The sequence below is a fragment of the Seriola lalandi genome, unplaced genomic scaffold (assembly GCF_002814215.2).
Source record: "Seriola lalandi dorsalis isolate HSWRI2012SDOR001 ecotype SW California unplaced genomic scaffold, Sedor1 jcf7180002054443, whole genome shotgun sequence".
Classification (NCBI taxonomy): domain Eukaryota; kingdom Metazoa; phylum Chordata; class Actinopteri; order Carangiformes; family Carangidae; genus Seriola; species Seriola lalandi.
Genome location: NW_019524996.1, coordinates 1 through 23,095, shown reverse-complemented (window position 1 = coordinate 23,095; position 23,095 = coordinate 1). Strand labels below are relative to the sequence as shown.

At 40.3% G+C, this 23,095-nt stretch overlaps 2 protein-coding genes across 4 annotated transcripts; both read right to left on the bottom strand.

Moving 5' to 3' along the window:
- Positions 1 to 955: 955 nt before the first annotated feature.
- ubtf (upstream binding transcription factor) lies at positions 956 to 11,797 on the bottom strand. 2 transcript variants are annotated; one of them, XM_023410972.2, is made up of 21 exons: positions 11,312 to 11,797; positions 8,823 to 8,881; positions 8,178 to 8,350; positions 7,990 to 8,073; positions 7,742 to 7,897; positions 7,579 to 7,643; positions 7,311 to 7,437; positions 7,110 to 7,220; positions 6,868 to 7,001; positions 6,635 to 6,776; positions 6,510 to 6,551; positions 6,246 to 6,356; positions 5,889 to 6,044; positions 5,647 to 5,793; positions 5,248 to 5,358; positions 5,072 to 5,160; positions 4,785 to 4,974; positions 4,628 to 4,675; positions 4,429 to 4,482; positions 4,213 to 4,335; positions 956 to 4,126 (listed from the first exon to the last, which is right to left on the bottom strand). In XM_023410972.2, the coding sequence occupies exons 2-21, from the start codon at positions 8,857 to 8,859 to the stop codon at positions 4,013 to 4,015; spliced, it is 2,214 nt and encodes a 737-aa protein (XP_023266740.1). In that variant the 5' UTR covers positions 8,860 to 8,881; positions 11,312 to 11,797; the 3' UTR covers positions 956 to 4,012. The 2 variants fall into 2 exon arrangements, with proteins under 2 accessions (XP_023266740.1, XP_023266739.1); XM_023410971.2 differs by lacking the exon at positions 11,312 to 11,797 and adding an exon at positions 10,654 to 11,180.
- A 1,200-nt stretch (positions 11,798 to 12,997) lies between these two features.
- Positions 12,998 to 22,737, bottom strand: slc4a1a (solute carrier family 4 member 1a (Diego blood group)). 2 transcript variants are annotated; one of them, XM_023410969.2, is made up of 21 exons: positions 22,583 to 22,737; positions 21,175 to 21,261; positions 20,797 to 20,852; positions 19,705 to 19,814; positions 19,571 to 19,617; positions 19,314 to 19,479; positions 19,056 to 19,191; positions 18,882 to 18,951; positions 18,712 to 18,754; positions 18,432 to 18,616; positions 18,079 to 18,286; positions 17,704 to 17,907; positions 17,442 to 17,590; positions 17,146 to 17,340; positions 16,783 to 17,028; positions 16,566 to 16,655; positions 15,777 to 15,943; positions 15,418 to 15,659; positions 15,152 to 15,321; positions 14,234 to 14,407; positions 12,998 to 14,161 (listed from the first exon to the last, which is right to left on the bottom strand). In XM_023410969.2, exons 2-21 carry the CDS (start codon positions 21,199 to 21,201, stop codon positions 14,084 to 14,086), a joined length of 2,763 nt encoding a protein of 920 aa, XP_023266737.1. In that variant the 5' UTR covers positions 21,202 to 21,261; positions 22,583 to 22,737; the 3' UTR covers positions 12,998 to 14,083. The 2 variants fall into 2 exon arrangements, with proteins under 2 accessions (XP_023266737.1, XP_023266738.1); XM_023410970.2 differs by having other exon boundaries at positions 22,599 to 22,713.
- Positions 22,738 to 23,095: the final 358 nt, after the last annotated feature.

The window sequence follows — 23,095 nt, the reverse complement described above, 5'->3', positions numbered from 1 at the left end:
TGATACATGAACGCTAGATCTTCACTCTAATTTGAATCATTTTGTTGAGCCTGAGGTCACCACTACCTATCATATACACTATATAGCCAAAAGTATGTGGACACAGCTACACCCATACGTGACTGTTGAACATGCCTAAACCATGGGCACTAATCAGCTGCTATAACAGCCTCAATTCACTGGTTTCAGGCTTCCATCAGATTTTGGAACCTGGCTGCAGGGATTTGATCATGTCCAGCCATAAGATCATTAGTCAAACTCAATGCTGATGTTAGGTGATAGGCCTGGCTCACTGCCTCTGCTCCTGGTCCTAAAAGTGTTGGATGGGGTTGAGGTCAGTGCTGTGTGGAGGTCAGTCAAAGTTCTCGACAACATACTGGGAAAACCATTTCTGTATGGACCTGGCTTTGTGCACTGGGGCATCATCATGTTGAAACAGTACTGCGAACTGCACACATTGCACAGAGTGCAAGGAAGGTTAATAGGGGCCCATGTATGCCTAGAGGGTTTGAAGCACACTAGGACTGCAATTAATTATTTTCATAGTGGATTCATTTGCTGATTGTTTTCTCAATTCAATTGTTTAACATTTTGGACTATCAAATATCCAAAAAGAATGAAAAAACTCTAAAAACACTATTTGTTTATTTCTATAAACGTTGACCAATTCAAATCATTATTGTGTCTGACTAACCGTCCAAAACCAAAAGCTAATTTAGGTCATCTTTACTTGATAAATGACTTAGATGATTAATCAGTTGTTAAAATTGTTTCCCATTCATTTTCTATTAATTGACAGAGGTGATTAGTCAACCAGTGAGAAACAGTCCCACGCATAATCTGAACCAGTAGGGGTTTGCACATACATTTGGTCACAAAGTTTTTTTTCCCTGCACATCAGCACTGATTCACGGACTGTCTGTCTGTCTGTATAAGGTTAAAATAGAACACACACTTTTAACTGTTAAAGATCATTTTTATTTGCCCAAATACTTGAACTACAAGGACATAAGAACACCCTCAACTATAGAAAACATCAAATTTTCTCAAATGATCAGCAGTACAAACTTGTAAAGCTTTGCTGTCTTAGATATCTCTATAAACCAACATAAGGGAGAGAACAACAACTAAAACAGGTGAATTGAACCAAAAATTCTCCCCCGTGAGTGAAAGGCTCACTGGCCTCAGAAGTCACAAATGAGGGTTTGCCAAATTAAAAGTACTAACAAAACAATAAGCACTCATTACAAAAAACAGTATTTACAAAAAAATTACAAGTTTTTTTTTTTTTTTTTAACCCATATTCCACTGGCAACTCAGTTCCCCAAATCCCTTTTACAAACTCCCATCCATCAATTTCGACAAACACTTTCCTTTTCCCTCCCAAAGTTATTTAAATAGTCCACGCTGGTTTTATTTTAGTTTGTGATGAGATTCATAATGGTCAAAATCAGTCCATTACTGACGGATTATTAATAGTTGCCATGTACTCATCTGTCTGCAGACCCAAAATGACAGTCATGGAATTCCATTTTCAGGTAACAAATGACATGACGGCGCCAAGCAAAAGAATTACTAAAGACCTTTGGAGAGGAAAAGAAATTAACAATTTAACAATATCTACATTCATGGTGTTGGTATGATGTCCCCACACAGGCATACATGCACGCTGCAGTCACATCATGGTACGCAACAAAACAGCAAAAATAGCACACATTAAAGCAAAGAAACACACATACACCCTCATATATACATAGTTCTGTGCATGCATGCACACAAACTCACACAGAGGGACAGATTTACATTAAGTGCACACTTTTTTGGGATAAGCATCAGACTAAAACCCAGACAGATTACAGTCCATACCATTGAAATTTCAAAAGAAAAATAGATGAAACCATACAGTTCCACATCCACAAATGATTCCAGATGGGTCAGAACGCAACTCCTCACAATTAAAACAAAAAACCTATGAACAAGTCAAATAAACCGTAAATGAAATGTAAAACAACGGTTTAGAGAAGGAATATACACCAACTGTATGAGATACTCTTTAAAAACTGTCAGATTGAGCTCTAAATGTAGAAAAAAAGTGATCCCTTCAATGACAAATTGCAAGCACTACACAGTTTGTCACTGTCAGACCAGAACAAACTGAGTCAAACGATTGTTTCAGACTTCTGAATTTATGCACTACAAGACATGTCGGTAAATTTTGATAAATGACAACTCTCAATGACAGACACATGGCAATGGATCCACAGTGCCTATATAATATATGTAATCCACCAACATTTGACCTTTTTGTTTTTCAACACTGAAGCACAGTGGATGTAAGTGTAAGATGTAAGTTTTGTTTTTTTACACTAATGATAAGTGAAAATCTTTAAAAATTAACCTGTATTAAGTGTTAAAATAACATGCAAATAACCAATTACATAGGTATTGAAAGGGTGAGCCAATTGTTTAATAAGACAAAAGTTGTGTGGAGATCACTTGTGTCACGTTTGACCAGTAGACAAACCTCCATCTGGTAGCTCCAACAGCTTATTAGTTAATTTTTCTAATAAAAACTACACTGTGACATGAAGGGACATTCCAAATAAACTACAAGTTTACTTAAGGTTCATTCAGGGGAAAGACACAAGAAATAGTTCAAGGGACGGAATAGCCTGCAGACTATAATACGGTCAATTGCTTTTTAGAAAGAAACAGCACCGCTGTAAATCTGCTTAGAGTAGGCCGTTTTGGTGCAAGAAGTGCGGCCAGACTTAAATCCACTAGAGATTGTGTGGAAGGAAATGGAAATTGGTGTTTACTCACAGTCACTAAACACAACATTGGGCCGTTTTGGAAAAAGAAACGGGGAAAATGCAGCATCTATGTATAGAAAGCTGATCCACACAGAGTGCAGTCTGTAACTGCTGCAAAAGCTGGTTATAACTAAATACTAAAGAGGGTGAATACATATGTAATCAGTTGTCTTGTATTTGGCTTAATCTAGATACTTTAGCTCGTTGCTATTTTACAGCGAGTAAAAACAGGATCAATGCCAGTTTCAGTTCTGCGTGTTCTAATCTGCTGTACTTCTGACTACACCCTACATCACAGCTGGTTGTAGTCACAAGTCCAGCAAATAAGTCAATTTCTAATAAATGTTTCAGTCTTTCTTTCGGTGAATAGTGTCAAAAAGCCTCATTACATCCACTTTGGTTCAACATTGTAAAACAATAAAACATGAAAAGTCAAAAGGGGGGTGAACATTTTATAGGCACTGTCTTTTTTAAATGAAAACACAGGTAAGAAACAAGTTCAGAAATTTTCCAGCAACAAAAAAAAAAAGACATTCATAATGGCTTGTTTTTTTTCCTGAAAAAATACCACCTCTTTAAGAACCAAATGATAAAATCTACATCATAACATGAGAATAGAGAACAAAGCGACAAAATTCTGGAAAAAAATATTAAATGAAACATTCTGAAGAGTGCAATTTTTCAGTGCCCCGCACATCCCCCCTTCCCTAAAGTGATCCCCATAACATGTTCTTTGGCTCCATGAAGCCTGTTCACAACTCATGCCACCTATCTCCAGCTAATTATCAGAATAATAGAAGAAACACTGGAGGGTAATTCATTACCCTGGACATTAAAACTCTAACCTTAAACCACTGAACCTGCAAATCAAGATTGAAACCAGCGGCAGAAATGTTCATGACATCACCAAACCAGTGGGATGCTGTTTTTGGCATAATGTCAGCGGCCCGTGCTGTGAGATGACCATCACAGCGGGGAGGGAATGAAACAGATTTTGGACATAAGGACAGTGTCCCTCCATGAGTACAGATCACCAGCGCAGCAACATAAAGTGGGTGAGTGTGAAATGGATGAGGCAATGCAGGGGCTCCCTCTGGTGGTGGGAGGAGAGCAGGGTTGGCACAGTGGCAGAGCTCCCTGGACTCTTGGCTCAGCTCAGCGCTGCTCAGTTCGTCTCAGGACGACGTCGACCTGATCCATCAGTCCGAATCAGAGTCTGATGTCCCTGGTGAATTCGATTCGCTGCTGCTGTCCTCTGACTTGTTCTCCTTGTCCTCTGCCTCGTCATCATCTTCATCGTCATCTTCCTCCTTCTTCAAAATCGAACAAAAAATAATATTCAGCATAATCAATGTCAGGTCATTACTTCTGTATGTGGCCACTGACAAATGTCACTTACGTCTTCATCGTCGTCCTCATCATCGTCTTCATCATCCTCGCTGGATGAGTCTGCGTCAGAGGAAGCCTTTTCCTGCTCATCGTCATCATCATCTTCGTCCTCATCGTCCTCTTCCTCTGTGTCCTGTGGACACAGACATTTAACCACATGAAATTGAAAATTGCAGCTGATTTTTGAGTCTAATGACAGAAAACAGAACAATGAGTCGGCACTCACAGATTTCTTGACCTTCGCCTTGGGGCCTCCTGGTTTTGCAGTTGTTCTCCTTTTCTGAAACGTCCGAAGAGATAAACATTCATTTAAATACAAAAAAAGATACAAGAAGTGGAAATATTATAGAGGTACTGTGCTGTAGATTTCTGTTCCAGTAAGTGACACAACAATGTTAACCATGACAGTAAAATAACTGACTTACTTGTGAATTATATTCTTTGTAAGTGTTTCTCTCTTGTGAAGACAAGCTCTGTGGAAGGATGGAAGTGTATGATAAGAAAGATAAAGAAATTAGACATTTCTACATTTTCAGTAGAAAATTCATGGCTTATTCCCCCCCCCAAACAATCAATCCTTACGGCGAGCCACTGTTCCAGTTGGACTTTATACTGCCTCTGCTTTTCCTCAGCGATCTTCTTGTAGCGGTCCTTGTCCTTCAGCGGTAATCTCTGCCAGCGGCTGCCAATCTCAGCCATCCGCTCTTTCATCGGGAGGTGATTCAGCTCTCCATTGGACAGCATCTCCTGAGAGAACTTCTGATAACCGTTTCTAGAGTCAAAAGCAAGGGGAAAAAACACAAAATTTTAGGATTTCAATACTGTACAAACAACAGGCAGCATGGACAAGTTGGATGTGGCAAACTTACGATGGTGGTTTCTTGGGTTCACCCTCAAACTTCATCTTCTTCCCTGAGGCAATGGCAGCAACAGGTGAGCGCATCTCACACAGGTCTCTCTGTTGAGGACAGAAAAGCCAATGGTTAACTCTCACTGGTACTGTATACAGATGTTAGGGACTCCTGCTGGACATTGACAGTGATACCTCATATCTTTTCTGATCCTCTGCTGCCTTTTTGATCCACATGATCTTCTCTTTTTTCTCCATGGTGCTCCAGGTTGCTTCCATTGCTTTCTGTGCCTTCGGCCGATCGTTCTGCAAAACAAGTGGTTCACATTAAACGTAATACAAATTAGTATAACAAATCCTACTGTTAATACTGTGACCTAAAGAGACTGTTTTATATTATATGAAAATATATACAATGCATACATCACTTTTATTCTAGATTTTCGATTATAAACTAGTGTCACAGACTGAACATAACACCTGTCGGTAAAAAGGTAAATACTGTAAACACAGTAAATTAATTCATGCATGGATACCAGTGATCTGCTTAGGTGATACATGTCTTTCATTCTAGAAACCAAGGGTCATGTGTACCTTGAATCTGGCCAGATAATCTCCAATGACACTCTGCTGCCAGATGTCCTGAGCAGTCTTGGGTGGGTCTGGCAGACGACTACGATCTTCCTTCTCCTTCTTCTCTGACTCTGCCTTCAGGACTGTTTCCAAGCGTTTATACTTCTCCTAAATGACCAAGACCATTAAAAAGGTTTATTGGAAAATTATATTTCAAACTGCTCTTATCAACATGATTTGGCTCCTGTGATCACTCAACTGACCTTCTTCTTATCTGGCAGTTCATTCCACATGCGCGCCAGCAGTCTCGTGAGTTCACTGTCAGAAAGGTCTGGTCGCTCCTGCTGCAGTTTGGGACGTTTTTCCTCAGAGAAGATGAACATGGCTGAAATGGGCCTTTTGGGTTTCTCTGGATTGGCCTACAGATTTCAAAGAAAAACCAATTTCAGAAAAGGATACTATAACATCTACATCTACATTACATTATTACATAATATGCACAAATTATCTTTAGCTTTTTATGTTTAAGTGACATAACAAAAAAGTCTGTATCTGAGCAAATGTGAAGAGTGTAACCACCTCTACAAACTGGGTGGGTGTTGCTGTATACTCAGTCTTACTTTTGCTTTAGGGTTTTTCTTTTTGGCGGCAGGACTGCTGGCTCCACTGCCCCTCTTAAAACCTATCTTATCCTCGCCCAAGACCCGCTGCTGCTCCTCCACTGACAAACTCTACAAACAGCAAAGAAAATATAAATAAGAAACTCTGATGAACTCTTACAGCAAAAACTATAGCACACAAATAGAAACACTCATTGCTGTGATGTGAAAACTCTAAGCACGGCAAAAACACCAGTCAAAAGAGAAATAAAAAATAAGACTTACACTGAGAAATCTGTTCATCTCAATTTCATACTCCTTCTTTCTCTGAAAAAACATTAGATTAAATTATTAAGACTAAGTCGAACAACTTGCTTTTCTTATATAATGTGACTTGATTCTGAACTAACCTGTTCACAGCGTTTCTGATAGCCATCCTTCTCGCCCTGTTTCAGCAGCTTCCACCGCTGGCTACACATCACCATACGCTCTGTGCTGGGTACGTCCTTCATGCTGGACATCAACTCCGCGCAGAACATAGAGTAACCATTTCTGAAAGCATATATACACAGAAAGATTTGTCTAAACAACTCTCACATGGTGGCGTCATGTGTCAAGCATTGTATTTTAGCTCTTAACTCACGGCGGTGGTTTGTCAGGCCGGCCGTCAGATTTGTCCTTCAGGTGCCTCTCGGCCTTGGTCAGGGTGGATTTTGATATAGCCCCTTGGTTCATGTTTAACTCTGGGTGCTGCTGGATGTACTCTCGCATCGTCTCCTAGAATATTAAAAAGAACACAAAGAGTTAAAAACAGTGAAAATGCTTCTAAAGACTCCAAATTTTGTAAGACCCTGATGTAACATATCACCATCATTGTAGTCTCACCTCATACTGTTTCTGCTGCTCCAAGGACTTTGTGATCCATTTGAGTCTTTTTTTGTCAGACAACTGTGTCCACTGTTTGCCAAGACTGTCCTTTATGTCTTTGGTGGTCGCCTGTTGTCCAACAGAGAAAATTAACAACTGTAGGGCCACACAATTAAAGGTTAAGAGGTTGTATTTTGTGTGTTGTAAAGGCCTACTTACATCTGGGTGTGTTTTGAGGAAGGCCTTCTTTTCATGGTTGTACCACAGCTGTTGGGGTGTCTTGGGCTTCTCTGGGACATTTGAACCTTTCTTGGTCATGCTCTCCACAAGGTCTGGGTGTTCTTCCCTACATTTATAGATCATAAATCAGCATTTAAGCACAGATATCATTCTTAAATATGCTGCAGGTACACGCCTAATATGCCCAAATAATGCTACATAATACAATTAATGCTACATAATAATGAAGACGTGTAAGTAATCTCACCTGAACTTCATCATACTTTGCACAAATGATTCCTTGTCTCTTAAGAAGTCATCAACATATTTTTTCTGTAGAAAAGAAAAACAATGTTTTTGTTATATGTTTTGAAACTATCAAATAATACCACAGTCAACCTTAAAAGATGTAGTATTTGTTTTTGACGGACCTTCTTTTTGTCAGGCAACTCCCTGTATTTCTTTGAGAGGATTTTAGTCAGATCTAGGTTGCTCATCTCAGGGTGCAACTTTGCGTATTTGGCCCTCTTTTCCATGAAGAAGCGAAAGTATGGAGTCAAGGGCTTCTTGGGAAAATCTGGATGTTTCTGTATATCATGGAGAAAAATACTGGCGTAAAAATTCTATTCATAATGTGGTAGTTGTTTGCTTGTCAAGCAAAATGTATGTTTTAACTCACCTTTATTTTCTTGCCCTTGTAGGGGTTCTTGATATAGTCTTGAGCATCAACTATCAGTTCGGTTAGAGTCCTGAACTTTCGAATCTGTGGTTAAAGCAGAAAAATAAAACATTAACTAAATGAAGCACTAAATTTGACATTTAGCAGACAATAAATAAGTGTCATACTAACAACATGAGCTGGCTCACCTCTTTAGAGACTTCCTGCCACTTCTGCTTACACATCTCTGCTGTGTAGGAATTGAATGCCACCTTCTGCCAGTCAAGGTGGGACTCTGATGTTTTGTATTTAGTCAGGTCCTTCTGAGGCAGGGCTACTTTCATGGCCTCCAGCAATTTTAAGAGGTCATCCTGTGCCCAAACTGTTGTGATGCAAACACAACAGAATTTAACCCAAAAATAATAATAGATGAAATGATGAAAACTTACAACAGTCTGCTCTGTTACAACACTAGCTATAGTAAACATTAATACATCAACAGTATAGTTCAGTTTAGGGCTGCAACTATTGATTAGACTGATTATTCTCTTGATTAATTGTTTGATCTATAAGATTTAAGAAAATAGTAACAAATGATCAAATTTTCCATCAAAATCTTCAAAATGTATATTTTGTCTAGTTAACAGAACAAACCCTTTCAATATTCAGTTTTTGATCACATAAGACAAAAATGCAACAAAACCTCACAAGTGAGAAGCTGGAACTGGATATTTTTGCTTGGAAAATGACTTAAATAATTAATCAATTATTAAAATACCTGCCAAGAAAAAGTTTGCCAGTTAATTAATTGATTAATCATTTCAGAAAACAATCAAATATTTATTTCAATATACCTTGGTCTTGGGTGGTTGCCTCCATTTCTCCATTCATTTGTGGTTGTACTGTCTTTTATCTACAAGAGCAACAAAAATCAAGTTGTCAAACATAATCTCTCACAATAACATGATCTTTAATATAGAAACACAATACAATCTTTAATATGCGAGTTCAAACTAAGCTTCTACATCAGAATAGACCATGTTTTTAAATTACAGGATTTTATAATAATTAAAAAAAATAATATATATATATATACATATATATAAATCTGTTTAATATTCATATGATAAGTTTTGATTTCCTTAAAAAAGTGTTTGTGATGTAAAAGTAAAACCGGTGTTTTCAAGTGGCGGATTTCAAATTTGCCTCTAGATAATGGTTTATGTTCATTACACCGCCCCTTAAACGTTTACGCTACATGGTGAGACATAGGCTATTGCTTGTGACGGCTTCAAATCTCAAATAACACTGCGGAGGGCTTCAACTAGCACAACTAGCTACGACAACAGGAGTCTCCGTCGAGCAAATTTTGCCAGCCGGAATTTGGCGTATTAGTACTGTCCTAATTCCACAACAAAAGTATCGTGGACGCACAAGAGCGACCATTTTCTCGCCCGGTCCTCTCGGTAATGGAGGATTTTCTGTCGGAGTGGAGGTTGGGGAGGATCCACGGAAGGAGGAAGCGAATGGACGTGGACGGACAGGCAGCTGTAGGCGACCAGCTGACCACGGACGGGGGATCTGCTTTCGGTCTCCGACGAAGGGGAATGGTGGCTTGGAAGCACTGCAGCCAAATGCGCCACTCGGTAGAGGCGCCTCATCACCGTTGGATGCGGATCTAGCTCCGCCATGCAAACCTATAATCTTCTCTTCAAATGTTCACTACGGCTGGAGCGAGGAAAACAATATAATATTCGCTTCCAGTTAATAAATTTGCTTCAAGAGTATTTACAGGCCATTTAATTTATGTTTTTGGCGTTTAATGTTGCGATTTTAGAGCAAAACTTGGTGCATTCTTCAGCGAGGCGTAGCCGAGCTGTGCTCCAATGATGGCGGCTGCTCGTTGTTCATCGTGTCCTTGATGGCCCCAGCTCACTGTGGTGTTCACGGTGTGACCTAGCTACATGAGAACTACCGATTTCACCTTTATATAACTAGGAAGCTGATATTACGTACATTTAGAGCCATTAGAACATAAAATATGTTAAATTTCATTATAATTATAACATATGGAGTATAAAAATTGGGAGCTGAGGCATTACATGGCCAAGGACAACTTGGCACGCCAAATGAAGCTTAAATTGGGCATTTATCCTATAAATTTATAGCCATACATTTTTAAAACGTCAGTGTTTAATACAAAACTTTAAGCTTGTTTGTATTTAATAACAATCTCTTACTTCCTATAGGGTAGATCCGGACCACTTAAACAAATCATTTAAAACAGTTGTTCAACAGATAAAATTTTAGCTAGCCTTAAACATAGTTAAATTTATTAAAGACTTAGCCGAGTTTTGGAAAAACTAATTTTAACAATTCGTTACAATGTCCGAGATAAATCTCGTGGTGGTGGGTTGGAAGGAGTTGCGGAGGCACAGGAAGAAAGAAGAAAATGGAAAATGTTTTTAACGGCCAAACGTTACAACCTCGACATTTACTAAATAATTCATTTTAACGGTAGCTGCGACCGGTATCTGTTACAGTATTGCGCGGTTAAACGGTCCCTTAAATTATTAGTCTAAGCTTTAAGGAAACATGTTAACATCCGAGGCTGAGCAGCTTCACTGGCGCGACAAACAGCTCCAGGTCCGCCATGCTTCAGCTCTGCTCTACAAGGAAACCTACCGTGACAAGGTCCAATGGCGCACTGCAAACAGAGAAAACCGAGCTTAAAACTAAGTCCAGGGCGTTGCAGACTCCCTTCCCTCGATCCAAAAGCACATAAGCGAGGACAAGAAGGCGGGTTCTCCGAGCTCGGTCGTCGGTGGTTCTGGGCTAGTCAGTGAGAGAGAGAGGGGGAGAGAGAGGGCGAGTCTCTGCACGGTGAGATATTAAACCGAGATCCCTGATGGCTAACCGAGAGAGGCGGCTGGCTGTTCCGCCAACAGCCGCGTGGAGGTCTCGGCGCGGAAACCACCGCTAATTCCCCCACGCAAATGACCCGGTTACAGCACGAATAGCTGAGTTTCGATGAAGGGAAGTAGCATAACGCACTCGCTGGGTGAAATTTTATGAAAATATCCCCTTTACCTACGGGTCTTTTCCAGTTTCTTCCCCGCTGTAGAGGACAAGAAAATCGGGTATGGCCGACCTCGTCTGTACCCTGCCACAGCGGTTGGTTTGCTTCGCTACTACAAAGAGCCTACCGACCGAGACGGTTTATATATAAAAAAAAAAAACATACAATAAAGGTGTATTTTGTGAGTTCAAATAGCTTATTCGGGTTTATTTATCGCGTATTTTCGCGGTGTTATGAAACCGAGCGGCTGTTGTGTTGGCTTACCTGTCTCTCGGCGTGAGCCTCGGCGTCGTTGTGGAGGAAGAAGGGGAGGGTTGAACGATAGCCAGCACTGCGCCGTCGGTCCTGGGCTCCAGTCCCCGCAGAGATGGTCCTTCCCCCCCGCCTCCATCTCTCTCGCCGTCTCCCTCCACTCAACGCGCAGCAGCTCCTCTCCATCCAACCATTCGCGATGCCGAGACATCCACATTTTTTTTCCCGATCTCGCACCGTTATTTCTGAAACCCAACCGCGGGCGATTATTTTTTACTCCCGGAGGCCACCCTATCTGATCTCCAGCCGAAGTTTGTAATATTTTCTTAGGTCGCTGAAAGTTTCATGAAAGCCAAAGCTGTGTCAATGGTTGTCTAATTTAATGCAACCGGCTAATCTCACATACTCCCTTAACTTAATGTAATTCACATAAAAAATGTATATTATTTAAGTTTATAATCTTCATGCATCAGTGTCAGATTTCAACTCAAGAGATAATTATCTAATACGTCCACATGGCAGTCTTCTCGTCTTTTCACATTGCCCATTTCTCTTTTACCAAACTGTAAGCGGCTGTTTGACAGCTTCATTTTGGCCCAGCATGTTTTTTCTTTTCAACTCCACCTTGTGTGTTTGTGGGCGGGACCCCCGGCCGTCCAATCCAGTCAGGCCGATTCAGGGAAAACAAATGACTTTCAGGCACTCGGCCTTGTTAAACTGTGCTGCCTTCCCTGGCTGTGGGAAAACTGGTTTAATCGCACAAAAGTAAACAGACATGGAAACTAATTTCCATTTGTAGCCTCTATGCATGGACACTCAAAATATTCAGAATTAAATGAAAATACAAGACGATATAAATAATCTTACGAATAAATAAATAATATACAACTAAACCATGTGACTGAATTTCTATACATGTTTAAAACTCAGCTTATAATTATGAAATGTTATTTTATCCACCCTATTTTCAAAATACCAGTTTACTGTTGGCTGTTTTTATTTCCTTAGGTTTTAATTTAAAGAAAATCCCTTTTTATTTCATAATGTAATTTTGTAAAGTAAAGTCACATTATTAGCTTAGTCATTTTTGTCTTGATTGACAGTGACAGACTTTTTGATGAAAAGTGGCATTAGTGACTACAATGATATTACATTATATTAAGAAATAAAACCTGCTGGAATTGAATAAGAAACACCTTATTATGGAAGCAAACCGGATGAAATAACAATAATGAACTGAGTTTAAGACATGGATTATTTCACAATTTCATGGTTGCACTAGTTTGTCTGTTGTTATTAATATATGGGTATTTATTTTATAATATATATGTGTATTATATAACCTCAGTCGGATTTTTGATGCTTAATCTTTACTTTATCCCTGTGATTTAAATAAAGTAATTACAAAATGTATATATCTGAGTGAATTTTGCCACCTGTAGCTGGAAAAAGCCCCATTCTGTTAAGTTTTGTCCTTTTGCAGTACAGTAAAGTTTCTCATTCTAGACTAAGAGTAGTTAAGAGTATGTCCATGATATAAGAGTACTGAGTGTAGGACTTTACTTAATGACATTGAAGGCAGCATGCAGCTAAGTGGCAGGCATCATGGTCCAACTGAACAGCTTTCCTGTTGCTTGAAGTTGGCTGGAGGTGATATGAAGCTATGATGTTTTCTATTGCACTCATGAAAACAAGCACTTTATAGGCTGTTTTTTTATTTTTAATAAAGTGTAAATCCAAAGCATGTACAGTGTTTCAAGCACACAAACACACGATAACTAAAACAAAAGGCTTAATAAGATACATTTACAAATAAGTTTTCCCCTGATTATATCATCAGTGCAACAGTCAGCTCAAACAATTATATCTCATTATCCGCTATCCACTCATTGCTGCTCATCCCAGTTCATAATCATCAAAGCAATTACACGCTTAAAATCTCAAATTGAAGAGCATTACACATCTTTCCATACACTTTCAAATCAGGTCGACTGAACAGGAAAGACCAAATTGTTCAATAAACCATACACAATACATGAAATGAGGCAAACTTGAATAACACTACTTAAAACATTTTTGATAAAGTTTAGTTGAAAGGCTACTGTATGGAGCAAAGGCAGGGCTGATAGTCCAACAAAAAGTCATTATTTGTGCATGTGTAAAGGGCTGAGTAGATCAACTTTGCTTAACTTAAATAGTGAACATGGGTAGATCTACATGTGGCCGCAGTGGTAATCACTTTAAAGCTATACTGTAGTTAGGCATTTAAAGAAAAAAACAATATTATAAGTGGATTTATCTCAGGTCTTAAAGTTAAAGACCCCTCATTTCCAGAGGATATTTTCCTGAATCAAAATACCACTTAATATTTAAGTAAGTAAAATTACATATACCTTACCTGAAAACTAAAGGGAAGCATTTTAATGATCCCAAAATGAATGCCACATAAACAAGTGAAATATGAAAAGGAAATACGGAAAACAAAAGAACAAAGGACAAGTAGAAATGCATCTTTATGACAATATGGACTGTATATTAGTTTTCTATTGTGGCGACAGACAAAATTTCAGTTGCAGGAATAATGTATGAATTACTAGAAATGAGAGGTAATTTCCTTTAAAGATAAATAATAATAACAGAACAGTTTGAAACTGCAAAGAGTTGTTCATAAATACATATTTTCAAAGACACCTGATATTCAGTTTTCACATAATTACTGGCATTCGAGAACTGAGTTGACTTAAAAGTTTGTGAACTAACTAAATATGAATTGTATGTTGTTGTTTATGGCAGTGGGGACTCATTATACACATCCTCCCCGGGTTCCTCTTCAAATGTCACTTTGGCATCATCTGCATCCAGCTGCAACACAAACACATCCAGTTACAACACAGACACCTAGGGTGAATACAACACATACAGAGAAGTACTTACACATTTCATCTCCATGACAGAGAAGAGCCTGCCGGTCATCAGCATACGCAGAGGGATGGTGAGAATAAGAACAAAAGGCAGAGCCAGAGAGAAGGAACTTATCTTCACCATCCACAGGGCGGCCAGACACAAAATCTGGATCAGAGTGAAGAGATGCATCCGCAGTGTCTTAACCTGCACAAACCACACAGAGGAGGGTGTTAGCAGAGGAACTAAAGACTAACATGAAAATGCACAAAATCTAATGTATATGATCATTTACAGGAATATTGTCGCTGACTAATGTACACTGAAATATGAGGGAAAACAACTATTGAATTGAATTATTGGACAGGCCCACTGGGGACAGAGACAGGAGACATAAAAAGACGCAAAGCAACTACAAAGACGGGCAAAATCATCACAAAGACAGGTAAAATGATCACATCAATCAACCACTGAGACACGAAAGAATCACAGATATCTGAAACAACTGCAAAATGACCACAAACAGCTGAAAAATGTCCACAGAGAGACACAAAATAACCACCGAAAGATGCAAAATGACACACACACAGTCTCTTTGAGTTTAGGTGTCTTGTTCCTATAAAGGAAGGGATGGGGGCGGGGCTTTCGTGTTTGCGGTTTGTGTCATAATCTGTGCGTGGTCTTGTAATCTTTGTCCAGTGAGACTGCCACAGACAAAATATTAAGGACATGCTGAAAATCAGCCACAGACTATAGCCTCCAAAATTAATAAGTACTGAATCAAGCACTGGCAACAAAAACAGAAAACAATAAATTTAAGGATTTTTTTTTGTAGGGCTGTTGTAGTCAATGTATTATTTTTTTTTTGGTTATTTAGTCTATATGACAGCAATGTACTGTATATTAATGATCAGAGTCAGGTAGTAAACTGTGCTTGAGGAAGTTTCATACCCTGGTAGCGTAGGCATCAGAGGGATGGTATTTCTTTGGTGTGATCAGCAGGAGCATCCTGTCCCACATCTGGATTCCACTCAGAGAGGTGATACCCATGTAGAGGAAGATGCCGAACAAGGCTGTCATGGGAATCATCTTCAGTATAGGTTCCATGTAAATAGAAACACCTAGAAATCACAGAAGGAGAATGATGGTTAAAGGAAAAGGGTTGTTTATTCTGACCCTGCTGTTTTTGTGTCAGCACTGTAGAGGGCAGCCCTTACCAACCAGGATGGCCACAAGAATGCCACTGATCCTCTGCTCAACAACCTTCTCAATCTCTGGTTTCGGGCCCTTGGACATGACAGTGAGAGCGTTGGCGTGGGTGACGGATCGCACAGTGGCAGCGCTCAGCCAGGGCACCCCGAAAATAGAGGAGATGCCTCCCATGGTGACCAGGATGAGCAGATCAAAATGGAAACCAGATCCTTTCACCATCTTCCTCTCAGGTTTGCTCACAATCAGGCTGATAATCCATTGAAAGAAACAAAAAAAAAATCCTCAAAATATTATCTTTGTTTTGGTTAGCTAATTAGTTTTACGTGAAGTCTGTTGTCATGGCATCATTTATAGTGTCACTCACGTAGTAATCTGGGACTCGAGGAAGATGAGGATGAAGACAAGCAGTGCAGGTACACAGCAGGCAGCCATCATCCAGATTGGGAAGGGCTTATTTTCTCCCATCGGGTTGATGAACCAGCCTCTGGCTTTGGGGTTGGTCACTTCAACACCTTTTGGCACAACCAGTTTCTACAAGCAGACAGGATGATATTCATTCAGAAAGATGCAAGTCAAGGCCTTTAGTAAATACTTCTATAATTTCTGAGCATTGAGGAACAGGGAAATCAGAGAGGATGGTAACCAGGGACATATCATATACAGGATAAAGGAGTGTAGAATTGATTTATCTTCCTTTTTAACATCTCAGTATACACCATGGTAATTACTAACACATGCATATAGGTCATATAGTTCTGTGTGACAACCACCAGATGAAGGTCATAGTTTACCAACCAATGTGTCACCCAAAGTATGGATGGACACTGGAAGTTTGAACAGTGTGCTGATCATGTTATCCACACTCAAGATCCTCTTCATATCATATGAACCAAACTGCATATATGTATTTACACAGGCTACTTAAAAAGGGAATATCGTGATTCATGTTCATGTCTAAGTTTGAGACTGTGACCAAAAAAAATGTAATGGCTCGAAAGTCAATATCTATTTTAAATATTTTTCATTATTCTTGATAACTATATACATATGTGATCCTAATTGCACACTGTATGAGCTTTGACATGTTCTATTAGGAAAAAAAAAGAAAACGATAATTTTTGAGGACATTTTGAGTGGCTTTCACAACACTTACCTGAGTGTAAGCATCCTCAATGCTGATATCCACAGCGATCATGAAGAAAATAGCAATGGGGACACCGAAATCTCCAATCATACGACGGATCTAGTGAGAGAGCAATAGATACAATATGACCAAATTCACAGGCACCTACTTGATGGATTTCTCATTTACAATAATTCAGAGTCTTGTCAAAACTACACCTCCCCTAGGAATAGACAGTTGGTCTTACCGGGCCTGGAAGGTAATGACCATTCTTGAACTGACGGAGGAAGTATGCGATGAAGAAGCAACCAAACATCAGGCACATAGACAGCAGGGCAGTGTTGGGGTAAGGTCTTTCAATCTCTAGCGGATGATAGGATACGTTGCCATCTGGATGGTACTCGATGTGCTCCGTGATGATTGGGTCGAAGGGGTTGTCCACTGTGCTGTTCAGATGTTCGTAGTTCAGGATCAGAGGGTGGGCTTTGAAGATCTGAGCAAGAGGAGGGGAGAGATGTCAGAGGTAGGATAAAAACAGCAAGACAACACATTGAACAGTGATGGCATGGAAATGTGATGTGAAATAGATGGAGGGATGAAGTGAGGAAACCTTGATGAGCTTATTGAAGGTTTCATAGATGAAGATGAGAGAGATGAGGATGGAGAAGATTTCCTGGGTGAAGCGGGAGATGAATCGGACCAAGAAGCTGCCTTCCACGGCCACGATGATCACCACGATCACTATCAGCCACATCCCCACCCAGATACGACCCACAATGTACTCAATGTTTTGGGACTTGCAGAACTAGTATGGAATTAACAAAGGGAAAATGGATGTTAATGAAGAAAACATGGCTTTCCAAAGATTGATTACAGTTGTTTCCACATCTGGCAACTTGTACATACAACATAAAAAGCTTCCTCAAACACCAGCAATGGTCCAGAGAAACCGATGACAAGGACAGGCTGGGCGGCGATGAGACAGAAGATGACACCCTGGATGCTGGTGGAGATCATAAGCTCTGACACGCCCATCATTTTTTCCGTTTTGTCAGCTATGGTCAGACAACAGACAGAATTACCAGAGCTATCAAAGGTCGATGAACTCCTGTAAATGATCTGAGCCTGAGAAATCAGACACATCTTTTTATCTGGGACCCTCTCTTACCCAGAAGTCCTCCAAAAGTGATGGCCGGGGATAGGGCAGCGAAGTAGATGAAGATGACGGCTGCGAGGACCTGAGGGTTCAGAGCATCTGTGTAGTCGCTGATGTAGTGGCGGTAACGACGCTTCATGTCCTTCACCATCCCACCGAAAGGATAGCCAGTACGGGCCAGAGGGTCCTCCCTTGGCCCCTCTGGAGCTTTCTCATCTGGAAAATCAAACAAATCAAACTGACGTTAATATTGATTATGTTAAATCTGCTTAAGATCAGGTTGTTTTATCAGCACTTTTCTCTTTTATCTAGCACAGGCTACATTTGTAGATTTGGTCAGGATTTAAAATGTCAGTCTGCACTGTAAGTACTGTACAGTATGCTGACCTTTGACCATGTCACCAAATGCAAGACGAGTGTCATTGGGGCGGAGTCTGTCACACAGCATCTTCCTCTGGAAATTGATGATGGGCTCCAGCATTTCCTTATCTTGGATCTCAGTGGGAGGAATCACAATGCTGCAGTCCATGAAGTCAGCGATGGCATTGGTCAGATCTTTTTCAGTCTGGGCCAAGAAGGCTTCCAGACAGAACACCTGTTAGCAGAGCCATACAGAAACCTTTCATTCACCTGCACCAAACCAATTAGGCTACTTTTCATCAGTGGGGTTGTGTATTCTTATTGCTGAAGCTACATGTCTCTGGGATACTTTTTTCTCTCTCTCCATACTATCTCCTCACCCAGTCAGCCATCAGAGCACCCATGGCTCGCCCACTCTCACTGTAGTCTAGTCCGCTCTGGCTGGGGCCCATCAGGGCAAAGACGAAGCGAACAGGGACAGGAGACTCCAGTGCAGACTCCATCACCACAGAGTCACTCAGCCTGACGAAAGCCACCACTGGTTTCTGCAGGAAGTCCAGGACACCTGTTGGAAACACCAGTTTTTAGCCATATCTGCCCCAGAACTACATACAAAAAACTGGAGACACATAACTGCATCAGAATAACATGATATCATACCTGAGAGGACAATTGAGGCCTCCATGTTGTCAGAGTTGTCCCTCTGCAAAAATAATGATCCAGCAGTACAATACGTGTCAACTCTGATATGTTAATACACAAATATGATATTGATGATTAGCCAAATTATTAAAAGTAGATCAAACTGAATAAAAACTAGAGATTTCTACCTTCTTGGTTACAGAGAAGGTCTGCATCTGAATATCTCCAGAGGGTGTAACCACAGGTCCCTCATTCTGACTGGAAGGACGAATAAAATGAGCGTGAAGTGCATGCTGCAAACATTTTTTCAGCATCATCATCTTGTAGAAAGAGACAGAGAAACGACGGATCCTGTGGGTTACCTGCGTCTCATGAGGAGAGCCCTCAGCAGGCCATCCCTATCACTGGCACGGATCTCACTCTTGTTCAGCAGCTCATCAGCCACCTTCTCAGCCACAGCAGCCAGACTGTTGGCATTCAGGTCCAAAATGACAGCCCCTGAGATCATGTCAGGTCATGTGTTACTGGGGCTTTTAATTTCAGTGGTCATATTCATAGGACCTAAACTTTTAATGTAACGCAAACACTGATTTCAGTTTCATTTAGGGTTCTAAATTCACCTGTAGACATGGTCTTACGGAGCTCGATCAGACTCTTAAAGGTGAGATAGGAGACATGAGAAGGACCCCATTTTCTTGTGGCGGGGTTAAAGTTCTCCTCATAGCCCACCCAGCGGCCAGTCTCCTGCCAGGTGCTGTCCGTGAGCTCATTCAGCTCCACGTAAGCCTGTGGTAATGCAACAAAATTAGTTCATGACAGTGGATGATGGTGATTTATATCAATGAGGTTTTACATTTGATAAAAAGTGTCAACTAACTTGAGCATCCCCTCTTGTGGTGGCATTGGTGTTCAGGTTCATATATGCTGAAATAAAGAGATAAGTGAGTGAGTTGTGCTCAGATTTAAAGAGTCAAATAGCTAACAGCTGCATGCGCTGTCAGGTGAGTTTACCCTCGGAGCCACTGGGGATGACGATGGCCTCCAGAGGTGGCTCATCCTCCTGCCCCTCTTCCTCCCTCCTCCTCTCCAGGTCATAGATGCTGCTTTGGTCTGGTGGAGTCCTAGTGGTAAAACCGAAACAGGAAATAAAATAAGACTATGGATCAGCATCCTACAATTCCACCCCGGATATTACAAACAACAATAATAGAGTAATTCAAGCAATGCAATTCAGCCCTGATAGGGAGAAAACATTTGGGATTTGGAAAATACGTTCTTATAATTATGTCTGTAAGATAAATGGACTTTGAAGCTAGTTAACAAATGCCTTAAGATCAATTCAAGTGAGGGTCTCAGTTTAGCCTAATAAAGATCAACACCATCAAGTTCTGCTGTTACTGCTATTCTGTTCTTGGCCACAAGGGGGCAGTGTTGCTCAACCTAATATAACTACTATTGCCTGCTTGAAGTAGTTGGGATGTTGTGCCCTGAGTTTAGACTCTCAGTCAGGCACCTTCACACACATGCTATTTGTAAAACCCCAGTCTTTTCTGGTAGAGGCTGAGTCTAACCCATACCATGGCCACATTATATGCCACAAACCATAGGGAATTTATCATTTCTTTGGATTCATGTTCTTGGCCTCCTGACAAATGTTAATCCAATATTCACTCTGTTTTAGCTCTGTTGTGGTCTCCAATTCCTGGGGGAAATAACTGGCTCTTTAGCTGGTAAATGCATCACCAGCTGGTCATTATCTGTGTATACACAGACAGACCTGTCTGCTGTGTGGTACTGGGGCAGTTGGTGTATTCATTTTATCATTTATTTATTTCCAGCTGCAGCAGGCAGTAAAGTTATGGTCTCTAAAACAAACAAACAAAAAAATATAGTTAAAAGAGGGAAAAATGCTCTGTAGATCCAATGGGAACTACAGACTCTTTGTTGGGCCATTACGACATAAGAGCTCTCTCACATTACATACATTTGAGTTATTGTTAAAAATGTTTCAGTGTGAATACACACTGTTGGAGGAATGCAGAGACATCATGCACAGGTAGTTACTGCTCAAACAGGATGACTTCATAGAAGGAAAGAACTCACAGTTGAACTGGAGAGGGGAAGGCTGAGTCATTGTCTTCATATGACATGTCACTGCCCTACACACGAGGAAAGTTGAAAAAGAGTAATGGATGATGAAGACAAATAGTTATTGCTGCAAGATTTAGGCTACTAAACAAATCAAACTACACTTCGTTTATCAATGTCCAATTTTCCAAGCTCCCTTTTCTATTTGACAGAGGCTTGGAGAACATATATAACAATAAAGAAAGATTTTCAGGGTAAACAGCTGTGGAGCTTTCAATAAATCTTGCAGCATGTTTAAGGCTTAGTGCTCTACATTTTTTTTTTTTTTTATTAAGAGTCAGTATCAGAGTGAAGATGTTAAATTTATAGTGCACATGTAGAAAAAAGACCAACCTCCTCAAAGCTGAAATTGTTTTCCATTGATGTTTCTCAGATGTTGAATTGTCTGTCCTTGAACTCTCAGCTATTTTTGTGCATCCCCTGAGAGAGAAGAAAAAGGAATGAATGAACATAAAAATATAATAATAATATCAGGTAAATCATCATTTTCCTTAACTAATGAGAAATAACTGCTGACTCACTGAGGACATAACGTAATATCAAATCTGTTTTTCCTGTTGAGCTTCATGGGTTTTAACATATTTTTAATGCAAACAGGTGCAGCTACGCCCAAAGCACAGGATTTGTGACAAATATACACCAGAAATCCTACAGTTTTCACCATTATTCTGTGGTCAACCAACTACAGTGTTTGTATGATTTAAGAACAGGTTTTCTAAGCCACTGTAGAAACAAATGATGCCTCCTTGAGCCTCTTTAAGGAACCTTTGACAAAGATACCGCCATCTGCCACCACACAGCTGAGTCCGTCTGCAGAGCCACGGCTCAGGACAGATAATCAATCAGCCGTTGAGAATGTGAACTGCGTTAAAATTTCAATAGAAGACGTACAGAGCCTTATCTTTAGGTTACACCCTCCCTCAACCAGACACCTCTGTTCCCTTAAGTTACAGTAAAGTTCAAATATTATGAAGGACATTTAGCTACTGTAAACTGCAGTTATATAAACTGTCAAATTTAGGTAAAAAAAAAAGATAATCATATTGATATGCAATACCTGAAAAATAGGCATATCATAATAACGAGTATGTTAACAACTGACCAGAATTAGAATTGGTCAAGAAGCTCAAGAAGCTACAAAGGTCTCATGGTTACACTTTTACTTTACATCTGCACAAAACCAATAAGGAATGGTTAATAATAACGACATGGAAAAACAATTTACAGATATGGCTTGTGCATGAACCGAACTAATTATGCAGATGAATATTAAGGAGGCATTGCTGTTTTGTGGTAACAATTATCCACAATGTAACTCTATGAATACAGATATTTTAGCACAAAACCAAAAACAAGCAGGTGAAATATTAGTAAAAATGGAACGCAAGTTATAAAATTCCTCAGTGGCTGTTGTTTTCCAGAGATGAAAATCCCACTTGACCATGACCGCAAATGATTAAAACAGACATGTTTTTACAGAAAATGCACAACAAACATTTTGTTTGTGAAGGTTAATTTTCCTGTCCAAGAAACAACTTCAACTCAAAAATAATAATTTAAATTTAAATAAAGAATGAGCTCCCGCCCTTATCTTGTTAACATGGCAAACACATTAAAGATTGGAATATAATGTTCTCCTATCAGGGTGCATCAGATATCCATCTTGTTTGACCTCTACCCTCTAGTCCAGTGGTGCCATAAAGTGTGTTTGACCCTTGTCCAGAGAAGGTCACACCCCTACCTGCAGGTACTCCCACCTGGTCTCCAGCACTGGAAACAGGACGACCTCTGTTCTGTCAGCCTAGACGAGCCTGGTGATAAAGTGAGCCAAGACAAGTAAAAAAGATGAGTACAGAGAGACAGAATGACAGGAGCAGGAACACCCACAGGAAACTACGTCGACCTGAAGAGGTGCCGTACCCCACAACCCCCTTGGTTGCTCAGCAACCTCTCGGGGTTGGTGGAGATAAGGCCTGTGTGACAGACAAGTAGCCCTATCGGTCAGGGACACCTTGAGACAGGGATATCCCAGCCCTAGTTTGTCTGCTCCGCCCTCTCAGTATGAACTGGGTTCAAGTGTGGACAGGGACCTAAAGGAGAACCTGTGCGGACCTGAAACTCATCATGTCTGGGGGCACATGGGGGGTAAAGAGGGTACGGAAGGGTGAAATGTACAGTATCAGGGGGCAACATCTTACTGCGTCATGTAGTTTATGTGCTGGGGATTCCCTCATGATGTGTGTGTGGGGGGGGG

Bases quoted from the DNA above. Each gene is read 5' to 3' on its own strand.
- slc4a1a (XM_023410969.2), bottom strand. From the start codon at position 21,201: ATGGAAAACAATTTCAGCTTTGAGGAG. The intron at 18,952-19,055 runs GTAACCCACAGG...TCGTCCTTCCAG, and splicing joins GCTCTCCTCATGAGACGCAG to TCAGAATGAGGGACCTGTGG. The intron at 15,322-15,417 runs GTAAGGGCTGCC...TGTGATTTCTAG, and splicing joins TCTTGTGGCCATCCTGGTTG to GTGTTTCTATTTACATGGAA.
- ubtf (XM_023410972.2), bottom strand. From the start codon at position 8,859: ATGAATGGAGAAATGGAGGCAACCACCCAAGACCAAG. The intron at 8,074-8,177 runs GTGAGCCAGCTC...CTTTAACCACAG, and splicing joins GGCAGGAAGTCTCTAAAGAG to ATTCGAAAGTTCAGGACTCT. The intron at 5,359-5,646 runs GTACACATGACC...CTTGTTTTGCAG, and splicing joins ATTATCTGGCCAGATTCAAG to AACGATCGGCCGAAGGCACA.